The sequence below is a fragment of the Gymnoscopelus braueri genome, assembly GCF_963280865.1.
Source record: "Gymnoscopelus braueri genome assembly, chromosome: 2".
NCBI classification, from domain to species: Eukaryota; Metazoa; Chordata; class Actinopteri; order Myctophiformes; family Myctophidae; genus Gymnoscopelus; species Gymnoscopelus braueri.
This window is the reverse complement of record NC_137604.1, coordinates 54,603,683-54,627,705: the sequence shown is the minus strand read 5'-3', so window position 1 is coordinate 54,627,705 and position 24,023 is coordinate 54,603,683. Positions and strand designations below refer to the sequence as shown.

The following is a 24,023-nucleotide window of genomic DNA, read 5'->3' as shown; positions in this document are numbered from 1 at the left end:
ATCATTGCTATAGTGTTTGTTCAATAACAGGTGTATCCCTGTCTCTCCAGCTCTTTGATAAACAGAATATAAATGTTCACATTATGTGACAGAATTTCAGCTAATCAGGAGAGAGTACCCATTTATCATCTTCATTTGTATAGTGTTCCAGTTCCAATTTTGTCTGCTCATTTCTTTGTGTTATCACTCCTAATTTCACTTGTTTAATATGTATCCTGTCTGAGTTCTCTATCCTGATTGGATCAAATTGGTATCCTGACCTGAAAATGCATTTTCTGTTTAAATAAAGAGCTGGAGAGACATGGAGACTCCTGTTACTGAACAAACACTGTATAAAGCAATGAGTAGGCTACTATCAGAATATAGAGCTATTTAACATTAGCATTCATTTTAACCGAAAAAAGTAAAGAAAATCACTTTCCCTACCTTGAGTACAATTCTTAGGTACTTTTACTTTAGCTGAGTATTTCCATTTTATACTTCTACTCTACTACATCTCAGAGGCAAACATTGTACTTTTTAATGCACTACAATTATGTGGCAGCTTTAGATACTAGTTACAGTTACAGAAATGTTGATTATTAATACAAAATGATGCTCTGGTTTAACCACTTAACTTTGCTTATATGAAAATAGCCTGTTTTTGGAAGAGGTTGAGTACTTTCACTTTGGTGCTGTATGTTTGAGAGAGATGTTTTGATGCCAATACTTTTGTATTTTCACTCAAGTAAAGTTTTGAATACAGGACATTTTGTTTGGCATTGCTACTTTTAAAGAAGCTGAGCACTTCCCCCACTGTTTGATGAGCCTACAATGACCCTTATCATCACATAGCCCTGTTACATTCACACCAGGGAGGGAGCAGTCCTCTTGTTCAATCATGAGCAGCTGTTTATCTGTGCAATAGAAGAGCTGTTTGAACGATAAGTCATAACAACGTATGTTTTGCATTGTATATGCTGTAATGCTCTATATTGTAGAAGCACAGGAAGTGTAAGTGTCAATGTATATAAGTGAGCCTAAATTGGTGAATGTGTGCAATATAGGATGTTGCATGACTCGGTGAAACCGAATTAATATAAAACGAATTGGTTGACTCTGATCCTACGTGTTCCAATCTGAAAAACGCTGAGAATTAAATGTACAAAGCCAAAGGGAAGGCAGAGATAAAGAAGCTGAAGTTCCCGGGAAATTCTATTCCGCCAAAACACTAGATAATCATAACTCCCGCCACACACTGTGTGAAATGAATGACGTATCTGACGCTCACGTAGCGTCCTGCTGAAAGCTGAGCCAATGGCGATGTAGAAAGTGACCACAATGTCACCCAATGGACCAATCAGATAACGGCGGAAGTCCAGCTGATCGGGGGGGGAGGAGTTGGCAAAGCATTTGGCGCAAGTTTAGTTTTTACCACTAGTATTGTTGTGCCTGCTGCCTGCATAGAAAGAAGGACACACAGTCACTGGATTTCTCAGCATTTCAGCAGATTTACCTCGTTTTTGAATAAGGTCCACTTGGTAAGAATGATCTTGTTGATGATATACGTATCTGTTTAGAAGCAAGGACTCAGGGACACGTTTTTAACTCGATATCTCAGGAGAAACTTGGAGGTTCATTTGCATCGCATTTCGTGGCTGCTTGTGTTTTGCCTGGTTATAATAGCATAAATTGCGATTAGTAAACCGTATTTAACTTTCCTGCTTATTGTGTGTACATTATGTGTCATGATGTCCAGTTATAACCATTATTGAGGGATTGACAATTGTATGTAGATGGTAGTTTAATGTGTTGGCGCCATTATAAACAATGCATGCAATGTTGTTACCTCTTCTCGGTCCATTTAATCATTATACATCATATTAAAACAATGTCACTGTGTTTAATCGTTACACTTGAATCAGTATTAACCTCATCTAGTTTAAACTTTTTTAGTTTCATGAGTGTTTTGGCGGTGGCCTTTCTTGCCCCGAGCAGCTAAAAGCCTTTACGATACCACTAGCCCTGATACGTGACTGACAGTCATGGATGGACTTCAACATAGTGTTTGCACTTTCTCCCCTTTTAGCCCGTACATCTACATAAACGTTCAGATTTCAAATATAAAGTGCTTACCACATGGCCATGGATGTTACAATTATGTACGGCCTCTCAGAAGTTTCTGTATCTTCCGTATTGCTCAATTAAAAAGCATTTAAATCCAATTGGTGGCCATTTACTCCATATTTGCTCTTGCGCTTTCAACTACGTGACCCTACCGATTGGGAGATGTATTGCTCTGACACATTATTATAATCTATGATAAAATGGCCACCGATCGGATTAAAATGCTTTTTATTGAACAATACGGAACATACGGGTACTTCTGAAGGCCCGTACATAATTGTAACATCCGTGGCCATGGGGTAAGACCTTTTATATTTGTGAGCGTCTATGTAGATGTTCAGGCCGTAAAGGGATAAAGTGCTAACACTGTTCAAGTTCATTCATGACAGATGACCGTCTTGGATCTAAGGCTACGATAGCGCGTGAATACCGACTGTTTATGACAATGCACTGAATGCAGCCAATGTCCTTTTTATGTGATTCAGCTTTTGAGGGAAAATGCCCAACACACGATCCAAGGGCCAGGCTCAGCCTACTCTGCAGTACCCCAGGCGTAAGTCCATCAGACCCGGCTGCCAGGCTAAGAGCAGCCCGCTGCCAGAGGAACAACCACCGGTGGAACTTAAAACACTGATCCAAGATCGGCTACTAGGAGTAGGACCCCTCTCTCCAAGAAAGGCGAATAAAACACTGACCCCAGTGCGGCTACTAGGACCCCTGGGCCTCTCTCCTAAAAAGATCTCTCCTCTGTCACCATGCCTGACGACGAGACTGCCCCTCAGCCCTCGAAAACGTACAGGTGAGTGTGGGGCATATACATTATTATACATGATCTCAGTTTTTCATTAAGGTATTGAAAAATAATGATAGAGGTGATTAGCCTAGCTTACTCAAATGCAGAACTAGAAATGAGTGTTTGATTTTAATGCTTGCCACAATGGTTGCCCTCATCTAAAATGTTTTAGTAGGTGACTTAATCTTTTGAACTTGTGGTTCGGGACCCCGATTTATTTGGGGGGTCCCCAGATGACAGGAAAGTGACAATTTAAGGACTTAACTTTTAAGATATTTTGTATACAAAGTCACACATTGGCCAAATGGTCAATACATTTTCACAATCTTTATCTGTGGAACCGAGTTTGTGGCATTATGTAGCAACAGTACATGTTATAATACATATGGTCAGTATACCTCTGCATCAATGTTTCCCTAGACCACTTCCTATTCATTCATTGTACTTAATTGTTGTGTCTTTTTGTGTCTTCAAAGGAGATGAAAATGGATGTAACCTCAGTACCAACATGATGGGCTCGCCCCCGAAACAGAGCAGACCAGCGCTGGGCCTGGGCTCCCCACGCAAACTAGTGCTTGACGAGAACTCCATGAACTTTACTACTATATTGTCCCACAGAGGAGGCCTGGGGGGCCCTCTGTCCCCCAGGCAGCCCCTCACCCCCCCCTCCTCCAAAGCTCTGCCCAGCAGACTCCAGGAGACACCCAGTGGAAGCCTCACCTGTCAGAGTCCTGAGAAGAAGGCGCCGGTCAAAAGCTTGTTCTCTGAAAGTAAGGCTGCCTTTTCTCTCTTTTTATTCTTTAAATGACTGATTAAAAAAAAAAAAAAAATGCATATATATATACATGATGAACATGCTGTATATTTGTACACATCTGTCGTGTCAAAACGACAAAACACCCAAAAGTTCAAGAGCTTATTTCCATCGTGGTCCATTCTATGGGACACAGGTTTTATTGTTCCATTATCTGAAAAGTAACACTTAATTTAGACATTCAAGGTTTCCCACCTGATGGCTATGATATGGCAGGTAGAGTTCTCAACGGGCCTAAAAATGAAGACCGGGCCCTACTGGCATAGCTTTTCTATTAGCATAGATTTTGGGCACGGCCCGAAAAGGTCGGGTAGGATCGGGTTCGGGCAGAATTTGATAACTCTAATGGCATCTGGCTCATAAATGCAGTGTCCAAGATACAATCATTATTTACGTCAAATGATAATTTAGGGATTTATATTTGATGATTTACACCAAATGATAACCATTTAGGGATTTATATTTGATGACCTGAAACATTATTAGTCTTTTTATGATTTCACAGTAGTGAAGTAGGTTTATATATTTTGTTTTAGTTTCAAACTTAATTCACCGATTGCTGATATTAAATGACTCTTCCTCTTTTCCCCAGAGTCGAAGTACCAGGGTGTGAAGCAGGCCCTCCACACGGCCATCCCAGAGCGACTGCTGTCCAGGGAGACGGAGCGAGCGTCCATTCGCTCCTTCCTGGAGAAGCAGGTCCTGAAGGCCCTTCCTTCCAGCCTCTATATCTCTGGAGCCCCGGGCACAGGCAAGACAGCCTGCCTCAACTGTGTTCTGCAGGAGATGAAGGTGAGTGTTGTTGTAGCCTTCACAATGTTCTAAAAATTATCTGTAAATCTGTACTGTTTGTTTTGTTTCGTAACAGATCAACAAGTTCAAAAGCGTTTCGAGCTTGTGGATCTGCTACTTTTGATGCTTTAGTGTGACGCTGTAGTATGATCGAGTAGGGCTTTAATTTACGAAAAAACACGAAAAAGTAGATGTAGTGTCACTCTGTCTAATTCTTCTAAAAGATTAACCACTTGGTGGAGGAGATCTCAAAAAACACAACTGTATTTGTACGTGAACGACAAGACAAAAACGACAAGACAAAATAACCTTTCTTAAAAAGATTTTGACTAAACTCAAAATATTATAGAGTCAAGTGCAGGTCAAAAAACAGTGAACAGCTGAACAGCTTCCTTCAGTGTCTGACTCTCAACCAAATTAAAAGACATCATCACATTTATACACAGGAACATCAAGGACTAGACTAATTAGGCCCTATTTAAACATCAAATGGATCAAGATCAGAACAGGCCAGTTAGACCTGTTTAGACACGCATGACATTATGAAATGTGATCAAATGACCAGCAATAGCTTTTTTTTTGCAAAAATTATTCTTAATCATAATAAAACAATGACATTTGGTTCCTACAGAAGAATATGAAGATGGGAGATTTCTGCCCGACAGCAAACCATTGTATTTGGCATTTATTTGTCCTGTCCAGCCTTTGTCCCTAGACTACAGTTCTCAACGGGCCGGGAAAAATTAAGGACCTGGCCCTGCCCGAAAAAGCAATCGATATAATAATCGATACAAAAATAATCGATAGTTGTTGTTGCCGTCCTAATTGTATCTGAACTGTGTGTGTTCCCAGGATGAGCTGAAACCAGTGAAGACGGTGGTGGTGAACTGTATGACTCTGAGGAGCTCCCACGCCATCTTCCCTCTCCTGGCCGACAGACTAGGCGCTCCTGGCAGCCACACGGACACCAAGCTGCAGAAGCTGCTGACCAGCACAGGACCCCCTGTGTGAGTAACCTCCCCTAAGACTCACATCCAGTTTATTATATCCCTCAGGAAATTGCAAGAGAAACGAGTAAGATTAAGGACAGGTGATGATAAGAATATTTTTGGGCGGTGAAACCGCCCCTATAAGTGAGATTTGGAAAAATGTACATTTTCCTGCGCAGTGATCTGGGCCCAGGAAATTAGTAGAATTATCCTGCGCTGTGATTGGCCAATCACAATCTATTCAGGACTGTGATTGGCCAGTGTCACATGACACATGTGCATAGCCCTATATAAGCAACCATAACTTGAAAAAAACCAAATATTTGTTTTTTTCAAGTTATGGTTTCGTCCATCATAAAGAGTGTTTCAATAAATGTATTTATCTTTTGTACATGATTGGTTGACTCCATTCAGTATTGTGATTAGCTAGCAAGACACCGCCCACTTCACACAGGGTGTGATTTTTAATGTATGATTGGGAAAATGGGTCTAAATATACAGTGTTTTCTTCACAACTTAATTTTACCAACGTTTGTTAATCAAACGTTAAAAGAAAGTAAGTCACCCTTATATGTTTGTATTTGTATGTTTTGTATGTTCGGTTTGTTTGTTAGTAATGTGCTAGTCTTTTCTTTTTTGTGTATGTTTGTTTTCATGTTCTGAAAAATCCAATAAAAAGTCAATGGAAAAAAAAGAAAGTAAGTCAAACCATTGTTTTTCTCTCTGTACTCTCTCAGGCTCCTTGTGTTGGATGAGATGGACCAGTTGGACAGTAAATCCCAGGACGTACTTTATACAATCTTTGAGTGGCCCTACCTGCCAAAGTCCCGCCTCTGCCTCATTGGTAAGAGTTATGTTGTGCTCTTATGTGTTCTGAGGTGTGACCATCACACGTATATACATGCACGTATATACATGCATAATATCCATTTCTTTACTTACTTTGACCCTAGAATTCGTTGATGATGATCAAAAATACAGTGGAAATATGTATTAAATTTGGACAGTCTGTTGTTCAGGTGGCTTTCCTTTGTGTAATGTGGTATGTGTTCTTTTCCCAGGCATTGCCAACGCTTTGGACCTGACTGACCGCATCCTGCCCAGGCTGCAGGCGATGCCTCGCTGTCGCCCCCAGCTGCTCAACTTCCCTCCCTACAGCCGAGAGGAGCTCACCGCCATCGTACAGGACAGACTCACACAGGTAACAGAGAAACAAACGCCTTTGGTGAAAGGAGGAGGAATGCACATTTTGAACTCAAAATAAAGAATGCAAAATATGGAGATAAGAGGTTTCTGCCCCGACAGCAACAAAATGTTTGTTGCAACCATGACTAATGGTGTTTCTTTTTGGTTTCCTCTGGCCAGGTGTCCGGTGAAGGGATGCTGGATGCCGCAGCGGTACAGTTCTGCGCCAGGAAGGTGTCTGCTGTGTCGGGAGACGCCAGGAAAGCTCTGGATATTTGCAGGTAACATTTGCCTCCATCAGAAGAAGAAAAAAGTTTGTCATTTGATGTTGCAAGTGTTTAAGGCACAAAGTGTAGTTCCGATATAGTATATTCAAAGTGGGGCCTGGAGTCCTTGAGGGGGTTCCAGGGGGTCCCAAGCAAAATTGGTTACTATATCAACATTCACCACACCACAATCAGCTTAACCACATTAACCCTATTTTATACTTTGAGTGTACATTGGCTATTTTTGAAATATTTTGATGTTTAAATTTAGAAGAATCTTGAAAATCTTTACCACCAATCGTCTTTTATGTGGGTCCCTGGCACAAAATCTTGTCAAATGGGGTTCCGCGGCCAAATACATGTCAATTTGTGGGTCATTGACAGGGCAATGTTTGAGAACCACTGTAGTTGATCACTTAAGTCTTTTTGTGTATTTTGACAACTTCCCATCAAATTACAGGAGAGCAGTGGAGATGGTCGAAGCTGACGGGAGAAAAAAGGCGTCCACAGCTGACGGCAAAGGTGGGTAGTGGGCACTGTCATGTAACCAGACAGTCATCTAGGGCACACAGCATCTAGGGCATGCAGCCAAGTACTGTATAAATCAGGAATTACGACGCCATCACGGCCCGCCAAAACACATTTTAGTCTACAAAAAATCTTCAACTAAAACTAAAACATTTCAGATGACTAAAACTAAATTTGAATTTTATTCAAAAGTCTATGACTAAATCTAATGTCAAAATTAACACTGGTCTTGCCCATTCTCTCTGTTTCCAGTGATGCGGGTGAGCGTGCCACAGGTAGCCAGGGTGCTGTCTGAGGTGTACGGGGACCGCATGTCCTCCACGGGGGGAGGGGAGGGAGAGAGCCTCCCCCTGCAGCAGAAGCTGCTGGTCTGCTGTCTACTGCTGCTGACACGCACTGGGAAGAGCAAGGAGGTCCCGCTGGGCAAGGTGAGAGCGAGAGAGACCCACAGTAGACAATGCTTCACTCTGATGTTAGTCGAAACAGTGGTGTGTAAGGTGACTGAGTACCAAGTACTGTACTTAAAGGTAGGGTAAGTGATTTGCGTTGGTTAAAATAATTGTTAAATAGCTCTATATTCTGATAGTACTCATTGCTATAGAGTGTTTGTTCAGTATTAGGAGTCTCCTTGTCTCTCCACCTCTTTATTAAACAGAAAATGCATTTTCGTTTCAGTTTCATTTCCAATTTTATCCAACCAGGACAGAGAACTCAATCAGGATACAGATTAAACAAGTGAAATTGGAAGTGATGACACTAAGAAATGAGCATGCAAAATTGGAACTGGAACACTATACAAATTAAGCTTAAAAATGGGTACTTTCTCCTGATTGGCTGAGATTTTGACACCTACCGAAAAATGTATTTTCTGTTTATTAAAGAGCTGGAGAGACAGGGAGACATCTGTTACTGAAAAAACACTCTATAGCAATGATTACTATCAGAATATAGTATTTTAACCTTTTAACAAAATACTTTTTGTTTTAACCAAAAAATATCACTTACCCTACCTTTTAAGTACAGTTTCAATTTACTTTTACTTTAGGTCAAGGCAATTAAGTTCCTTCCCTTTTGTAGAAGGCTGACATCAAAGTGAGAGAATCGGGTGAACTTTAAATGGATCCAAAGCACTCAGTGAAGTTAAAAAGCCTTTATTGGTCCATCCATGGCTTAGCAAAGTTTAAAAGCAATGCGTTTTGGCCCAGGGGCCTTCATCTCTCACTGTGATGTCAACCTACTACAAAGAGAAGGAACTTAAAGGCCTTGACCTACGGTTGAACCCTCGCCAAAGAGCACCTGTTTCAGTTTCTGATAATTATGGACCTATGCAGCGTTCCCTCGTCTCTTAAATTGTACTTTTACTTTACTTGAGTATTTCCTTTTTTTTTAATACTTCTACTCTTTTACATTCACTACTAATCTTCTTTTCCAAAAATAGCTTAAGTATAAAATAAGGCTTAAGTGATGATCAATAATTATCGTCCAATAACATGATATACTGCATATGATTCTAAAATGGGAATTCTGCATAATGAGTACTTTTTCTTTTGCTACTTTAAGTATATTAAAATGATTGATACTTCATACTTTTACTTGAGATTGTGAATGTAGGACTTTTACTTGTAAAAAAGTATAATTCCACCGCGTTATTGATTCCTATGTCCAAAATCTGAGTTCCACCACTGAATAAAATGTTTTGAGTGATTCAGTGGGCAGAGAGAGGAGATATCTTTCCTTTAATTTTCCTGTGTTTTTTTTTTTGGTACCATTTACAAGGACAAGATTCCTGTATATTTGATTGTGTTTGCATTAAGCTCATTCTGCTTTCCTTATTGTGTTTCCTTCAGCTCCATGAGGTGCACAGTCGCCTGTGCACTAAGAGGCAGGTTGGAGGCGTGGGCCAAGGGGAGTGTCTGTCCCTCTGTGGGCTGCTAGAGAGCCGGGGCATCTTTGCTCTGAAGAAGTCCAAGGAGACTCGCCTCACCAAGGTATTACAGCTCAACATACCGGTGTAGATAGAGATCACTCACTCACATCATCAGTCTTGTGTCGAGTGTCTTCACAAACACCTGATTCGAATGCTATCAATGCATTGAATGGGGAAATAGGCGAGTTTATTAGACCTTTGAATGGGCGAAATAGGCGACCTACTTACCTACCCGCGATTTATCAGACCATTCATTGGGTGTTATCAAGACATACTAACCTACCAAGTGACATGACTTAATAGTTCAGTTTAGGTTTCGCTTTTGGTTTCGGACCATGACGGAGGCGCGCAGTCACAGACGAACTGTCACCCCGTGAAGGACCACCGAGGGAGCTAAGGCGACCGAGTTGCCGTCCTGAACGGTGTGACGTTCGCCTGTGCCTACTCAGCGCCGTACGAGTTATGTACCGATAGGCACAGAATCGTAAATATTGTTGTGGGGACTGCTCCGCCTCCAAGTAGGTCAGTAGCTCCTGAATGAATGGTCTGATAAATCGCGGGTAGGTAGAAGGTCACCTATTTCGCCCATTCAAAGGTCTAATAAACTCGCCTATTTCCCCATTCAATGCATTGATAGCACTCGAAGCCGGTCTCACAAACGCTGTGGGCATCAGGTTTGCGGTTTTTGTGGGCGATTGGGACTCTTAACCTCTTGAACCCCAGCGTCCATATTCTGGTGGGAACATTAGCCAAAAATAGCCGCGTTGCGAGCTTGTAGATCGGCTATTTTTGGCAAAGAGATCGGGTGTAGTCTACACCATTTGTTCTCAAAGTGGATTCCGGGGACCCCCAGGGGTCCTTGGGGGGGGGGGGGGGGGTACCTGGGGGTCCCCAGCAAAGTTTGTTAATATAGCGTCATAATCATTTTAACCACTTTAACCATATTTTATACTTTGGCTATTAAAAAATAGCAGATATACAAGCTCATAGCGCGGCACCGAGTGCCACATTATGAGCTTGTAGATCTGCTAGATCTTTGAGAAATCCCTGGCACAAAATATTTTTGAGGTGGGGGTCCGCAGTCAAATATATATCATTTTATCATATGACATGAAAAGTAGTAAAGTACCAAGCCAACTCGGGTCCAGTTTAATAATTTTAGAGGGTTGAGTGGTTAACGTTTATCCATGCATACAGTAAAATACATTACAGGTTAAATATCATTATGTTACGGCTGTATTTAGCTTTCCTTAACTTGGTTTGAGATTATTCTGTTGTTTTTTTATGTTGGGATGTATCTGTGTTATTTACAATCCTGTTGGCTGCTGGGAAACGACAATGACCTTCATGTCTGTCTGTCTGTCCTCCAGGTGTTTCTGAAGATCGAGGAGAAGGATGTGGAGAACGCTCTGAAGGACCGTGCTCTGCTTGGTAGCATTCTTGAAGCCGGCCTCCCATAAACCCCCCCCCCCCTGGCCTCCATGATATTATCGTCTTCGGCCCACAGATTTCAGATTATTTATTATTAGTGACTTTTTGTTGCTTCCCCTTTTTAGGTTATACATTCAGTTTGTTGAGCGGACAGTTGTCTATGAAACCTTTTTCCTCCTTAATGCTACAATCCAGGACTTATTTTATTGAATAAAACTGTATTTTATGATCGATATTTCTTTCCCCCAACTTTGTTTTCCTATTTTTAAATACAAGACATGCATAGATAAAGAAGTAAAAAAAAACAATACAAGAAGGTATGAAACGATATACAACTATAGAAACCCTGGTAGACTATGTTGGTGCAATATAACTAGATCATCTGCAGTGGTTGGAGGTGGTTTCCCTGCTCTTCTATTGAGAAATGTCAACCCTGATGTCGGTTAGGTGGACACCTACTGCCATCTTCATTGTTGAATGATGATGACATTGTTAAATATACCTCTGTGTCGGGAGAGGGAAACGACAGACAACAAGTCGGATTGTAGCTTAAAAAAGGAGGGGGAGCATTTTCTTTTTATCAGCATTTTATGCTCGAAAACGGCTGTTGGAAATGACAGCTTTGTTTATTATTGTGAATTTGTATATTTCTTTTCTGTAATAAATGGATGATGAGACATTTTAATTAGCAGTCCTTGTTTTGTGTCATGAGGTATTCAACATGGATGTTTCATGATTACGTGGTATTACACCGTTGACCATAAGGTGTCACTAGCGGTTGGTCGGGAGGAAATCCTGACAGCATGGTGGTGAAAGGTGTTGCAAGTTGATGGGGAAACATTTAAATCGAAGAATCCAATCAATATAAAAGAAAAATATTTTTTTTATTAATTAAATGCACATTTGTGCTTGTAGAATAAATTGGCACAAATCTTTGAATATATATTTTTAACGGGATTTTTTTGAAACTCAAATCTTTGCTTCTGGGGGTCCCTGGCACAAAATATTTTGAGATGGGGGTCGGTGGCCAAATATCATTTTGGGGGTCCTTGACACAGTTAGGCTGGAATACAATTTTGACTGGGCCTGGCCGATGCTGTGGGGACCACATGCGCGCGCGAATGACCACACCATTGAATGACTTCACCATTGATGGAAGCTGGGAGTAAGCTGACCACAACGATCATGCAACTTGTGAATGGTCAATAAGGTGAAGTGGATTTGATGAGACAGACGGTGTGAAGCAGAAGCGTAGCGTCCATTGGGCCTAGGCCCAGTCAATGGAGGTCTTGCCCAGGCTAGCTGGTCCATTGTGTGACCTGTTAAGTACTGTAGTCTGTAGGTAGGCATAGGCTACTGTCAGGTGTCCCGAAGCAGTCAAAAAGAGAATCCTGGGATTCATGAATTAAATTGCAGACGTGTGTGTGTCAAGTTGACATGGAACCAGTAGATTATCAACACAGTATTATGGTGCTAGTAAAGGCTGCATGGGAGAGTGTGTTGTTACTGCTGTTTTATGGTCATTCGCACTCGCATGTGGCCCGCACAACACATTCTTTTAGGTGAGAACCTTGTATAAGCCCTATATGGGTTTCCGTTCTCACCTGCACTTATTTCTGTGTCTTAATTAATTGTTACCTTATGTACTTCTTCTATTGTGCAAATAAATAAAACTAAACTAAACTTAAAGTTACTCCGCTCCTCCAAAAACGAACCTCGGGCCTTGACCCCTCAGACGTCAAGAATACTCGACTGTACTGTGTTTCCAGTCATGCAGGCGAGCGTGCCACAGGCAACCCGGGTGCTGTACACCAGTGATCACTCCATTCCATTCGTTCCTCTTTTGTAAACAAAGTGCTCTCAAGACTCTAGCTGGAGCCCTCCTTATGCCATTTTGACTATGCTTGCACCTCTTGGTTCTCCAACATCTCAATTTCACTCAAAACTAACTACTACTTCTCTGCCTTAAGCCCATTCCAACACACTTTGCTAGTTTGGGATGGCTCAGGGTAGAAGACAAGGTTTCTTTCAAAATTGGCCTGAGAAAACATCTATCAGGAGACCACAACTCTTTTGTACATAGTGTTTGTATTTGTATTATTGTGTTATTTTTTTTGCTATATTGATGAACTGAATACATAGGACTACAATGGAAACAAGTCCCCAGGATTTTTTTGTGTTATCCTTTTAGCCTTAATGTTTTACTGTACCACGTGCTGTTTACATTTCTAATTAATAAAGTATTCAATCAATAAATAAAAAAAACTCTTGAATGTGTTGTTTCTAACCAGCTTTCTCCCCATCTCTCACATAATAACTTGTTGGGTCCCCAAACAGGATTCAAACCAGCCCACTCTCCACTGAAACAACACTTCTTGCAGTGAAAGAAGCGCTCCATGCTACCCAGGCTGATTCTGATTCTTCTCTAGATCTACAGTACGTGCATCATTTGACAGTGAACCGTCAGCATTTCCTGGACACACCATTTCTGACCTTGGCATCACTGGGACGGCACTCAAGTGGGTCACCTCCTACCCAGCAGGTTTTTGGAAAGGTTTGCTTTCATCCTCCTGTATCCTCTCTCTTGAAGAAACATGTATGCATTTATAAACAAAAGATATTATATATATATAATTATTACAAATAAATATGAAATAAAAAACCTGGAAAATAATGTAAAAATCACACCCTGTGTGAAGTGGGCGGTGTCTTGCTAGCTAATCACAATACTGAATGGAGTCAACCAATCATGTACATAAGTACATTTATAAAAATACATTTATTGAAACACTCTTTATGATGGACGAAACCATAACTTGAAAAAAACAAATGTATGTTTTTTTTTTCAAGTTATGGTTTCTTATATAGGGCTATGCACATGTGTCATGTGACACTGGCCAATCACAGTCCTGAATAGATTGTGATTGGCCAATCACGGTGCAGGATAATTGTACAAATTTCCAAACCTCACTTATAGGGGCGGTTTCACAGCGCAGGATATTTGTACATTTTTCCAAACCTCACTTATAGGGGCGGTTTCACCGCCCAAAAAACAAAACAAATTGAATCCCTGGATCCCGGGATTCACATGGGAACGGTGTGGCTCCAATGTGGATCTCGGACTTCATGCGGTCAACCTGAGACGTCAGTATCTATGATTGCCAGACCCAGGGGGTCAGGCCTACATGAGGCTTTGTCGGTCTGTCCCTCTTTTCCTACCTGTCCCTCATTGCCAGACCCAGGGGGTCAGGCCTACATGAGGCTTTGTCGGTCCCCTTTTCATCCATATATGGACGAAAAGGGGGTCAGGCCTACATGAGGCTTTGTCGGTCCCCTTTTCATCCATATATGGACGGAAACGTTTTCTTACATGTCCCTCTTTTTGATTGGCCAAGCTTAGCGTGACATAGTGCTCTGATCTTCAGATTCCAACCACTAGGGGTCTGGCAGTGCTCCGAGGAGCACCTTTTCTAGTTTTTCCTACCTGTCCCTCTTTTTGATTGGCCAAGCTTCGCGTGACACGTAGTGCTCCGATCTTCAGATTTCAACCACTAGGGGTCTGGCAGTGCTCCGAGGAGCACCTTTTCTAGTTTATCTACTTTTGACTGCAAAAGTTGCCAATGCCATGTTGAACGTTTGAACAAAAAATAACATAAATGATCAGCTCCCATCATAGGCCTATGCTGCTATTTTAACTGCATATAGCATATAAATATAGGTTAAAATAGCAGTAGATACTGTATGTAGAGATGCAGCAATAAGAACAGTTATAGAACTTAAGGTCCTTACACACCGGGGCGATTTTTTCATGCAAATAATACGTTTAAAAAAAAAACCTTATAAAGTCAATGGAAGCTTACATGGCGCGAAAAAGCGAAGCGAAAAAGCGTCTTTTAATTATTCGGAACGAGTCAGAATTTTGCGTATATTCGCATATTCGCCGGTGTGTAACCGCCTATAGTCTCAGAACCGTTTCGACTTGACTACTACTATCAGACTGTTGCAAGGCTGTCCAGACAACACAGGCCGCCACATAGGATTGCTGTTCTGTATGTATAAGACTGTCGGGGTGCTGGCTGCAGGGGCATTCTGCTGCTGTACTCCAACTGCCACCCTGGTTACTTTGACATGCCTGTGTAGCAGGAGTGGCTCAGAGCCTCTGCCTGATGACCAAAAGCCTAATATCTCCGCTGGTCAAAGCAGAATTCCCCTTTAGGCTAGCGGTAAGATGTTGGCTTAATACAATGGTATACCAGGGTTCAAATCCCAGGCATGACATTGGGGCCGTGACTCGGATCGGATTTCCCGGTGGGGGGAGGTTAGTGTAGCAGTAGTGAACTAGAGCCTCTGCCTGATGACCAGAATATAGAGTGAATATCTATTGGGTTTCCACTCACTCAGAACATTTGCAATCTTTACAGAGACCATCAATAGCTTCAGCAACCTGGCCGAAGACCTCTTCCATTGGGGGCTCGGAGTCGATCTTTCTGACAATGCCGTGACTCTCGTAGAAGGTGATGACCGGCTCGGTCGCTTTGTAGTAAAGATCCAGCCGCCTCTTGATGGTCACCTCGTTGTCGTCGACGCGCCCGCTGGTCTCGCCGCGCTTCAGCAACCTCTGGAGCATGGTCTCGGGCTTGGTGTCGATGTACAGCAGTAGGCAGGGTTTGCCGATCCTTTTCTCAAACTCCTCGCACTGCTTCACGTCACGAGGGTACCCGTCGACGAGAAAGCACTTGACATTGGCGGCCTTGGCGATCATGGCCTCCCGGATCATGTCCAGGACCGTGTCTGAAGGCAGGAGCTCTCCCTTCTCCATGATGGCCTGGAGATGCTGGCCTCTCTCAGAGCCACTGGACACCTCGGCACGCAGAAGATCCCCCGAGGACAGGTGGGTGTAACCATACTTCTCCTTAATCATCTTACACTGGGTGCCCTTTCCAGAGCCGGGTCCACCTACAACGAAGATGATTTTGACGCCCTTGATTTCTTCTGCCATTTTTTGATGATGATCTCAGTTGGAGGTTTTCCTTTCAATTGACCAAATCAGACTCGATCAGACCGTGGTTCGCTCTAGCACTTAAGACACTGGAATGTGGAATTTTGAAATGTCTGACAAGTCGCTACAGGCAAGGTAGATTATTCAATAAGTAGGTAATTACACTGTGATGTCATTGTGTGATGACATCATTATGTAATGATGTGTCGTGTAGAATCAGAATATGAGGTTATGCAGATTGAAACGAGACAGTCTAATAAACGAGACAGTCTAATAACTGCACGGCGCCCATGAGGATCTCGGACTTCATGTGGCCAGTCTATGATGTCAGCCATCTTTTGTTTGTTTTTTATGTTTGAGAGAGATCTTTATTTGTATTCACATGGGGAAATCAAACAAATAAGAACATCCAGTGGCCTCCAAATCCAAGCTACAGTAAATGAAAGTCTGAATGGACAGTGGGACACATTATTTTTCTGTGACAGCAGCTTGTTTCTTGGGTTTCAATTTAAAGAGGAGACCAATGGCTAGAAGACCGGCATATGTGGCCAATACACAATTCCTCCTCCCTACGATTGTCCATGCATTGAAGTACTTGGCAATCCCAGTAAACTGGTGCTGTCCGGTGTTGTGTCCTCCCATTATGAACGATTAGTAGTCCTTCAAACAGACGACCCTTGAGAATGTGAACAGAACGTCTAGTAAGTGCCTTTCAGTCCAAACAGTGACGTCAGCCATCTATGGCGTATCTATGACATATGATTCCATATTTGGGCAAGGGTTCTGCCCGAGCTGACTGCCATTATTATGGAACATATTATGGAAAAACTTCCTGTACTTCCACGACAAGTGCTCTATCAAAGGATAATAAGAGTTTTGCACACTGTAGCTCCCTTAAATGACTTTATTTTGGCAGCCAACTGAGTGATGTTTTGAGCCGAAAGCTTTTCTTCAGACTAAATCAGTGGTTCTCAAACTTTTTGGTCAAGGACCCCCAAAATGAAATGTATTTGCGGACCCCCATCTCAAAATGTTTTGTTCCAGGGACTCCCAGAAGCAAAGATTTGAGTTTTCGCTTAAAAGAAAATTATATTCGAAGATTTTCACACATTGTCACGATTTTTCAATAGCCAAAGTATAAAATATGGATAAAGGGGTTAAATGATTGACGCTTTATTAACACATTTTGCGGGGGACCCCCTGGTACCCTTGCAAGGATCCCTGGGGGTCCCCGGACCCCACTTTGAGAACCAATGGACTAAATCATCCTTGCTCTATCCCAGTCAGTCCCTCTGTCCCAGCGGTCTGCTTCTCCTCTGCCCTCTACTGTCACCAGAACCAGCCCCACTCACATTCCAGTCCTTATCAGTAATAATAGGCCTCATCTGTGCACTCTGCCCAGCACGTACGGTAAACAACATTAACTTTACTCAGACCCACTATTCATAGTCAATCAGCTTTCCACACTTCACATCACCTCTTCTGTTTTAATGTGTCTTTTTAAATGCCAGATCTATCTCTTTCTAAGTCTTTTATTTGTCAGGAATTTATCGTGTCAAACTAGATCCTAATTTTTCGGATCACTGACTCATGGCTCAGTTCTGATGACATGGTCTCCATGAAGCCTGCCTCCCTGACTTTGCTTGATTTCATCAGCCTAGACTGACAGAGCGCGGTGGTAGTCTTGCCGTAATTCGTAGAAATGACTTGAAATGTTCTTTCAATCTTTCTCTGTAGCGTCTCCACCTGTGTATCTTAGTAACTTAAAAGGAAAGACCTAATTTTTACGTGTCCTAAATAATAGGCCTTCCAAACATTGCTCAGGTTTTATGGAAGTATTTCCACAGCTTTTATCAGTCATTGTGCCATATGACAGACTTCTTATTGTTGGCGATTTTAAACTACATGTTTACTGCCCCACTCTTCATTTGTATTAGCAACATATTTTTTATCAAACTCTGTTAATCTTGTTCAGTCTGTCACTGGTCCTAGTCACGCTAAGGGACACACTCGATCTGTTGCTTTCAATTGTTTTTTCTCTGAATAATTTCAATATACAGTAATGTAATTTCCCTTCTCTGACCATAAAGCTGTGATTTTTCAAACCCTGCTCCCTTGTCTTGCCCCATACATCCTCTCCTCCTCTTGCTTTTAATTCAAACCCTGCTCCCTTGTCTTGCCCCATACATCCTCTTCTCCTCATGCTTTTAATTCAAACTGCTCATAATTTCCGTCAGGTCTTCTTAAGCTACTCCTTCCAACATCTCCTTTCAGTCTCAGCACTTTGTTGATGAATTAATTTTACATTTTAACAGGACCTGACACAAATATTCTTGACTCAACTGCACCCTTTAAAATGTAATGTGATGTAAGTATTTTGTCCATACCAGGGAAATTAAAAGACAATGCAGAAGATATAGAATCAGGGAGCTTGGTTTTAGTAGCTTTAAATATATTTAACTTTGTTTTGATGAATAAAATGTAATTTTGTCCAATCTGTATGGTAGAGTATGTTAATACAATATAATTTATACAATTGGAGTGGTTGTATTTTGTCTCCCTGCTCTTCAATCGAGACATTTAGATCGTGTCACACAGGATCTGACACAAATTGTGACCTGATGGTCAAGATTCGATTTATCCCCTGAGCAAGCAGGCAGGCTCTATTAGCTCAATGGTCAAAATGTCAGCAACTTGCGCAGGCAACCGGGTTCAAATCCGGGGTAGAAGAGGAAAGTTACTTAGTGCAGCTTTAAGTAATTTACAAATACATTGTACTTTAAGTATAATCTGCTTTAATCCCCAAACTTCTGAAAGTAATTCCACCACATGAGTTTAAAGAGAATGATTTACTCCTACAGAAATGATTGGCTCTATAACCAGGAAACAACATACTCTTTGATAAAATAGTATTTTATTACCACATGAGAATATAACTGGTGCAATAAAAAAAAGAAACAAAAACATCAATTTGTAAACATAATCATGGTTTACATTACAGTTTGTAGTTTGCTTCAATGCACATAAGGAAGCAATTTAGTTTATTTGCATCTTTACACTTTAGTGTTTGGTTTAATTAAAGACCAGTTGTTCCATAAATAGAGAATGTACCCAGATTACTGGTTACTGTTTACCCCAGTACTTTGAAAAGGCCTTGATCTGTGATCGAAAGTCATTTGATTTGTCAAAGCCAAGAAAACCTTCAGTGACTAAAGCACAAAACACCACATGAGGCAGATGCACAAAGACCACACTTTACCAACATCAACTTACATCACCTTTAACCCCTTAAACCCCATATGATTGACCAGCAGTGGTGGAAAAAGTACAATGTTTTACTTAAGTAAAAGTATCAATACTGCAATGTAGATATACTCTGTTACAAGTAGAAGTCTGGTATTCAAAATGTACTTGAGTAAAAGTATAAAAGTATTGGTATCAAAATGTACTTATAGTACAAAAGTAAAAGTACTCATTACGCAGAATGTCCCATTTCACAAGTTTTCAAATGTACAGTATAAAGTATATAAAATTATTTTGAAAATAGCAGAGCTTGTAGATCGGCTAAATGGCCAAAATGTATATAGGGCTGAAGTGGGTAATGTATGTTTTGTAATAATAATCAAAATCTACAAAGTAACTTGTAACTAAAGTTTTCAAATAATTGTAGTGGAGTAAAATATTTGCCTCTGGGGTGGAGTGGAATAGAAATAAAAGTACTGAAATTTTAAAAAACTCAAGTCAAGTAAAAATGCCTCAAAATTGTACTTAAGTACAGTACTTGAGTAAATGTACTTAGTTACTTTACACCACTGTTGACCAGAGGGCTCTATATTAGTGTCTTTTCAGTTTTCTGTTATTGTGGGGAAAGCTTTCGCAGGAAAATAGCCAATCGACAAGCGTGCGACGTGTTGTGAGCTTGTTGATCTGCTATTTTCCTGCGAAAGCCATCCACCACAATAACGATGCTGGGGTTAAAGTGGTTAATGTCAGGTTACAACATTTGTAAGCCAGTGGTTCTCAAAGTGGGGTCTGGGGACCCCCAGGGGTCCTTGAAGGGATTCAAGGGGGTCCTCAGCCAAATTAGTTAATATATGGTGTCTTATAAACCCATGAGGGTTGGGCACTTTGTGTGCAGGACACGAAAATAAAAGAATCTATATATCGATCTATCGATCTATCTATCTATCTATACCGTCACTATCAGTTTAACCACATTAACCCAATTCCAAAGTTTGGAAAATCTTGAAACTATTTGGAATAATTTTCCCAGACACAGCATATCCCCACAACATATTTTCTTCTGTTTGAGAACCACATGTTTTCAGCCATAAAGACATAGTAACCCGTCTCCCATTCATATCCCTGATGTCATCAGTATGCCCATATCATATCGGTTGGATCGGCTGTTTTGGACATCAGGATCTCCATATATGCCTATATATGGTGGTATAGGTTGGGTCGGCAGTTCTGGACAACCGCCAATCCGACCACGGCACTCCCTCGGGTCGCATTTAGAGCAGGATGAATATGTGATCATTGTTTGTTCTTGTGTGAATGTCACCAGGTCAGTCAATGAAAAAAGAAAGAAAATTGCGGAAACATAGCCAAATCTACAAGCTCACAACGCATTGTATCATGATGCATTAGAAGCTTGTAGATATGTTTTTTTGCTGTTGCTATTTTCAAATGCAATCTTTGACAATGACATGCCCAAAGTAGGGATGCAGGTTGAAAGTCGAGTTTGAATTTGAATTGAGTAAAAAAATATACATATATTCTTATTTATTTATTTTCCCTCTCATTTCCCAATTGCCCCGCCCCCCTCCCACTTTGAAAACCACTGCCCTGTGCAGCTGAAGGTACCGTCCTCAGTGACGTGGGTCAACAACACTGATGGATAACGAACACGCTCACAAGTTTCAAGTGTTCTGCTTGCAGTGTGCCATGATTCTTAAGAAAATAATTTGTTCGTTGTTTAGAAATGGTTGTGTTGTCGAACAGGCAAACTTTCTAGTCCACATTCGCTGTCCTTGTCCTGCTCTGCTCTTTGCAATTCCCCTCATTCTCTCTCTCTCTCTCTCTCTCTCTCTCTCTCTCCCTCTCTCTCGCCTGCCCTATACTGTACTTCCTCCATTACAACATTTTGGTATAGAAGGGCTATTATATTACAGTCTATAGAAACAGTCGGCACTCACAAGGTGAATTGTCTTTGAATTTTTTTATTTACAGCAGCATCAGTCATCATGACGTCTACTCAGGCCTTCATCAGCGCTTGAAGTAGCCTTTTGTCATGGCTGCTGGTAAATAAAAAAATGTCAAAGACAATTCACCTTGTGAGTGCAGACTGTTTCTATAGACTATGTTCACTGAGAGTCTGCACCCGTCTGTCCTTCTCTTAATCTATAGGGTATAGCAGTGGCGGCCATTTTGTGGTGCCACAGATAGAAACCCCATTCCCTTTTCCCCAAAGAGATTTCCGAAAATATTTATATAAATTATTGTAAGCATGGAACCAAGCTAATCCAGGCTCCTGGTGAATCATGACAATAAAACATTTGATTCTGTGTAAAAAAAAAAAGAATATTTAATTATATTACATACTATATTTAATAAATACCCTTTTTGTTTTTACACAGAATCAAATGTTTTATGGTCATGATTCACCAGGAGCCTGGATGGCTTGGTTCCAGGCTTAAAATAATTGATATAAATATTTTCGGAAATCTCTATGGGGGAAATGAATGGGGTTTCTATTCGTGGCACCACAAAATGGCCGCCACTGCTGTGCCCTATTGACAGTAGAGCACGCTCGGGTCTTGACTTCTGTACCCTAGTATTTGGATCTATTATATTACAGGTCATGGTTGCCAAGGTTTCTTGTCTCGTCCCCGCTGCTCTGGGATGTGTCTGAAGCGACATTTATCACCGTACAAACAGCCGGTGGTTCTCCAGAAGAAACATTCGTCTCCATTGATAGGTAAGCTCCGCCTGGATGGATGGGGGGAGAAGAGAGGAATCACTTCAGACCTCAAACTGACGCCAAACAAACAGCCTGTCTGCGTCAGCTTGACGTTTGAGTTTGCGTCACAGCTTAAGATCAGGGGTCATCATACAGACAAATGTGACCGTGGCTAGACTTGGCCTTGTCTGTGTGTTTCTGGTAATATTCTGGTAATAATTTTTATGTCCATGGCAAAATTTTGACAAAAATGTCCACCACAAGCCAGCATGGCGATGACCCCTGCTTGAGGTATTCCACTCGCTGCAGGCGGAAGACCTCAAAGAGACTCACACTAGTGTTGCCAGATCTTGTGGACAAATACATATTAATTTGGGGGTCCTTGATTTGAAAATGTTTGAGAACCACTGCTTTAAACAACATTAGACAGCAAAGCCCAAATAAGCAACTACCGATATTTACAAGCAACTTTACAGAAAAACAAGCCCAACGTTGCTTATAATAAGCAGACATGGCAACACTGACTCAAACAGCTCAGTGTGGCGTGCTTATGGATCCCACCGCTTTTCTAGGGAGACCCGCTGTGATTGGCCAGTAGTCGCTGTGATTGACAATTCTTCCTTCCTAGCATTTTTGCAACTATACCTAAACCTAACCTTAAAGGGATAGTTCAGGGATAGGTCACCCCATGGAGACTTGAATTCATGGATATTGTTTAGTTTTTATCGCATTCCTACGCCACTAATTTGATGAGTAGCGGACCGGTAGGCAGTGGTTCCGGTAGGAGACACAAAGGAGACTCTTTGTGTCTTCTACCGGAACCGCTGCCGGTCAACAAATGATTGGCTTAGGAATGCGACAAAAACAAAAAAATATAGTCTCTATGAGGTAACTAATCGATAGAAAAAAAGTCATTTTGGGAGTGAACTATCCCTTTAACTCTAACCCTAACCTCAGTACTATGCCTAAACCTAACCTTAACCCTAACCCTAACCTCAGTAAAACTATGCCTACAGTAAACCTAACCCTAACCTCAGTAAAACTATGCCTACAGTAAACCTAACCCTAACCTCAGTAAAACTATGCCTGCCAGGAAGCCAATCAGACACAGGTAAGGCAGGTCTATCCTATAACGTTGGTGGAATCCATAATAACGCCTCAGGCTGCACAAAGCTAGTAGTACATACCCTGTAGCGGCTGAGCTGGTGTTTAGGCTGGTTCTCTGTTGGAGCCAGCGGTCAGGGTACCTGATCACCAGCCTGCTGCCCTCCAGCTCCACCCCCTGGACAGGAGGACACACAACAATCACACTGTCAGTCACTTGTGTTGTTGACCTGTGTGTGACTGAACCAGGCGTAACGTTCCCTGATACAGTGTGGTTATATTATTAACATGTTGTCATCTAATGTAAACAACCACACTATGTTGTAATTTGTATGCCAGCCCCCCCACAGTAAGACCTTTATTGAATTCAGTCGCCAAAGACAGCACAGCAGTTAAGATACAGATTACGGGGCAAGAAAAAAGTACAGTAGATACAGCATGATAGAAAGACATCACAATTCAAAGCAGCGCGATCAATAATTGGCAAAACAAAATACAATATTGAACCTACAATATACAGTATACAACACTATACACCCTCAGCAGTGCTTGCAAAGAGCAAGACGAAGACAAATACAAGAGAACGCACAGTATGCGTGTCTAATAGTGTCCATACCGTACTGAACGGTTGTTTTCCGAGCAATTGGTCTATTGAACGAGTTGAGTGACCATCGTGTGCCTCGTTATCAGGGGCGCCCGGACGATTTGTGAAGTGCGGGGGCCAGTAGAGACTGAGAGAGGGGGGGATTACATCAAGACAAGGTCCCAGATATAAATGACCCAGCTGTACACAATTTACTGTTATTAAGTCATTGGCTGAGGTTAAAAGGGGTTTAAGACCCAAATCTACTTGTATCTGGAAAAAAAGAGAGGAAGGAGCCCATCTGTTTGGCTAGAGTAAAAATCTCCATCAAAGTGCTCTTTGGTACAACTGGGTAACAGAATTGATGCAAAAAAAGGGATGAGACCAAGGCACTCTTGTGGAAAAGTTAAAAAGCCTTTAATAGTTTGGCTAATGCATAGCAAGAATAAAAAATGCACCTACGCAACAATGCCTTCGTCTAGGGTGACTGATCTACTGTATCTATCTTAGCCCGTATAGCACTTGCCGTAGCACTTGCCGTAGC

The 24,023-nt window shown here is 41.6% G+C and overlaps 4 protein-coding genes across 4 annotated transcripts in view; 1 reads left to right on the top strand and 3 right to left on the bottom strand.

Moving 5' to 3' along the window:
• Nucleotides 1-1,396: 1,396 nt before the first annotated feature.
• On the top strand, nt 1,397-11,504 carry cdc6 (cell division cycle 6 homolog). Its single transcript, XM_080446137.1, has 12 exons — nt 1,397-1,520; nt 2,592-2,905; nt 3,376-3,669; nt 4,306-4,505; nt 5,358-5,512; nt 6,232-6,338; nt 6,556-6,695; nt 6,860-6,960; nt 7,406-7,467; nt 7,726-7,901; nt 9,321-9,461; nt 10,771-11,504. The coding sequence occupies exons 2-12, from the start codon at nt 2,605-2,607 to the stop codon at nt 10,858-10,860; spliced, it is 1,767 nt and encodes a 588-aa protein (XP_080302263.1). The 5' UTR covers nt 1,397-1,520; nt 2,592-2,604; the 3' UTR covers nt 10,861-11,504.
• A 3,720-nt stretch (nt 11,505-15,224) lies between these two features.
• LOC308096398 (adenylate kinase isoenzyme 1-like) lies at nt 15,225-15,830 on the bottom strand (the record flags this gene model as incomplete). Its single annotated transcript, XM_080443821.1, has 1 exon — nt 15,225-15,830. The coding sequence occupies one exon, from the start codon at nt 15,828-15,830 to the stop codon at nt 15,225-15,227; it is 606 nt and encodes a 201-aa protein (XP_080299947.1).
• Nucleotides 15,831-16,297: 467 nt separating this feature from the next.
• Nucleotides 16,298-16,540, bottom strand: LOC308102797 (ATP synthase membrane subunit K, mitochondrial-like). The gene has a single exon (XM_080452652.1). The coding sequence runs from the start codon at nt 16,470-16,472 to the stop codon at nt 16,299-16,301; it is 174 nt and encodes a 57-aa protein (XP_080308778.1). The 5' UTR covers nt 16,473-16,540; the 3' UTR covers nt 16,298.
• A 2,184-nt stretch (nt 16,541-18,724) lies between these two features.
• The window catches only part of LOC308103684 (uncharacterized protein), a 52,649-nt gene continuing 47,350 nt past the window's right edge, over nt 18,725-24,023 (bottom strand). Inside the window, exons 15-16 of the mRNA XM_080453805.1 lie at nt 22,980-23,074; nt 18,725-21,821 (exon numbers count right to left, since the gene is read on the bottom strand). Of these exons, the coding sequence (XP_080309931.1) occupies nt 21,692-21,821; nt 22,980-23,074 (225 nt within the window). The 3' untranslated portion in view covers nt 18,725-21,691. The remainder of the gene's footprint in view (nt 21,822-22,979; nt 23,075-24,023) is intronic.

What these genes read in the sequence shown, in the direction of transcription:
- cdc6 (XM_080446137.1), top strand. Translation starts at nt 2,605, where the DNA reads ATGCCCAACACACGATCCAAGGGCCAGGCTCAGCCTACTCTGCAGTAC. An exon ending in GTGTTCTGCAGGAGATGAAG is followed by an intron (nt 4,506 to 5,357) that starts GTGAGTGTTGTT and finishes GTGTGTTCCCAG; the next exon opens with GATGAGCTGAAACCAGTGAA. An exon ending in TACAGGACAGACTCACACAG is followed by an intron (nt 6,696 to 6,859) that starts GTAACAGAGAAA and finishes TCCTCTGGCCAG; the next exon opens with GTGTCCGGTGAAGGGATGCT.
- LOC308102797 (XM_080452652.1), bottom strand. Translation starts at nt 16,472, where the DNA reads ATGGGAGGACACAACACCGGACAGCACCAGTTTACTGGGATTGCCAAG.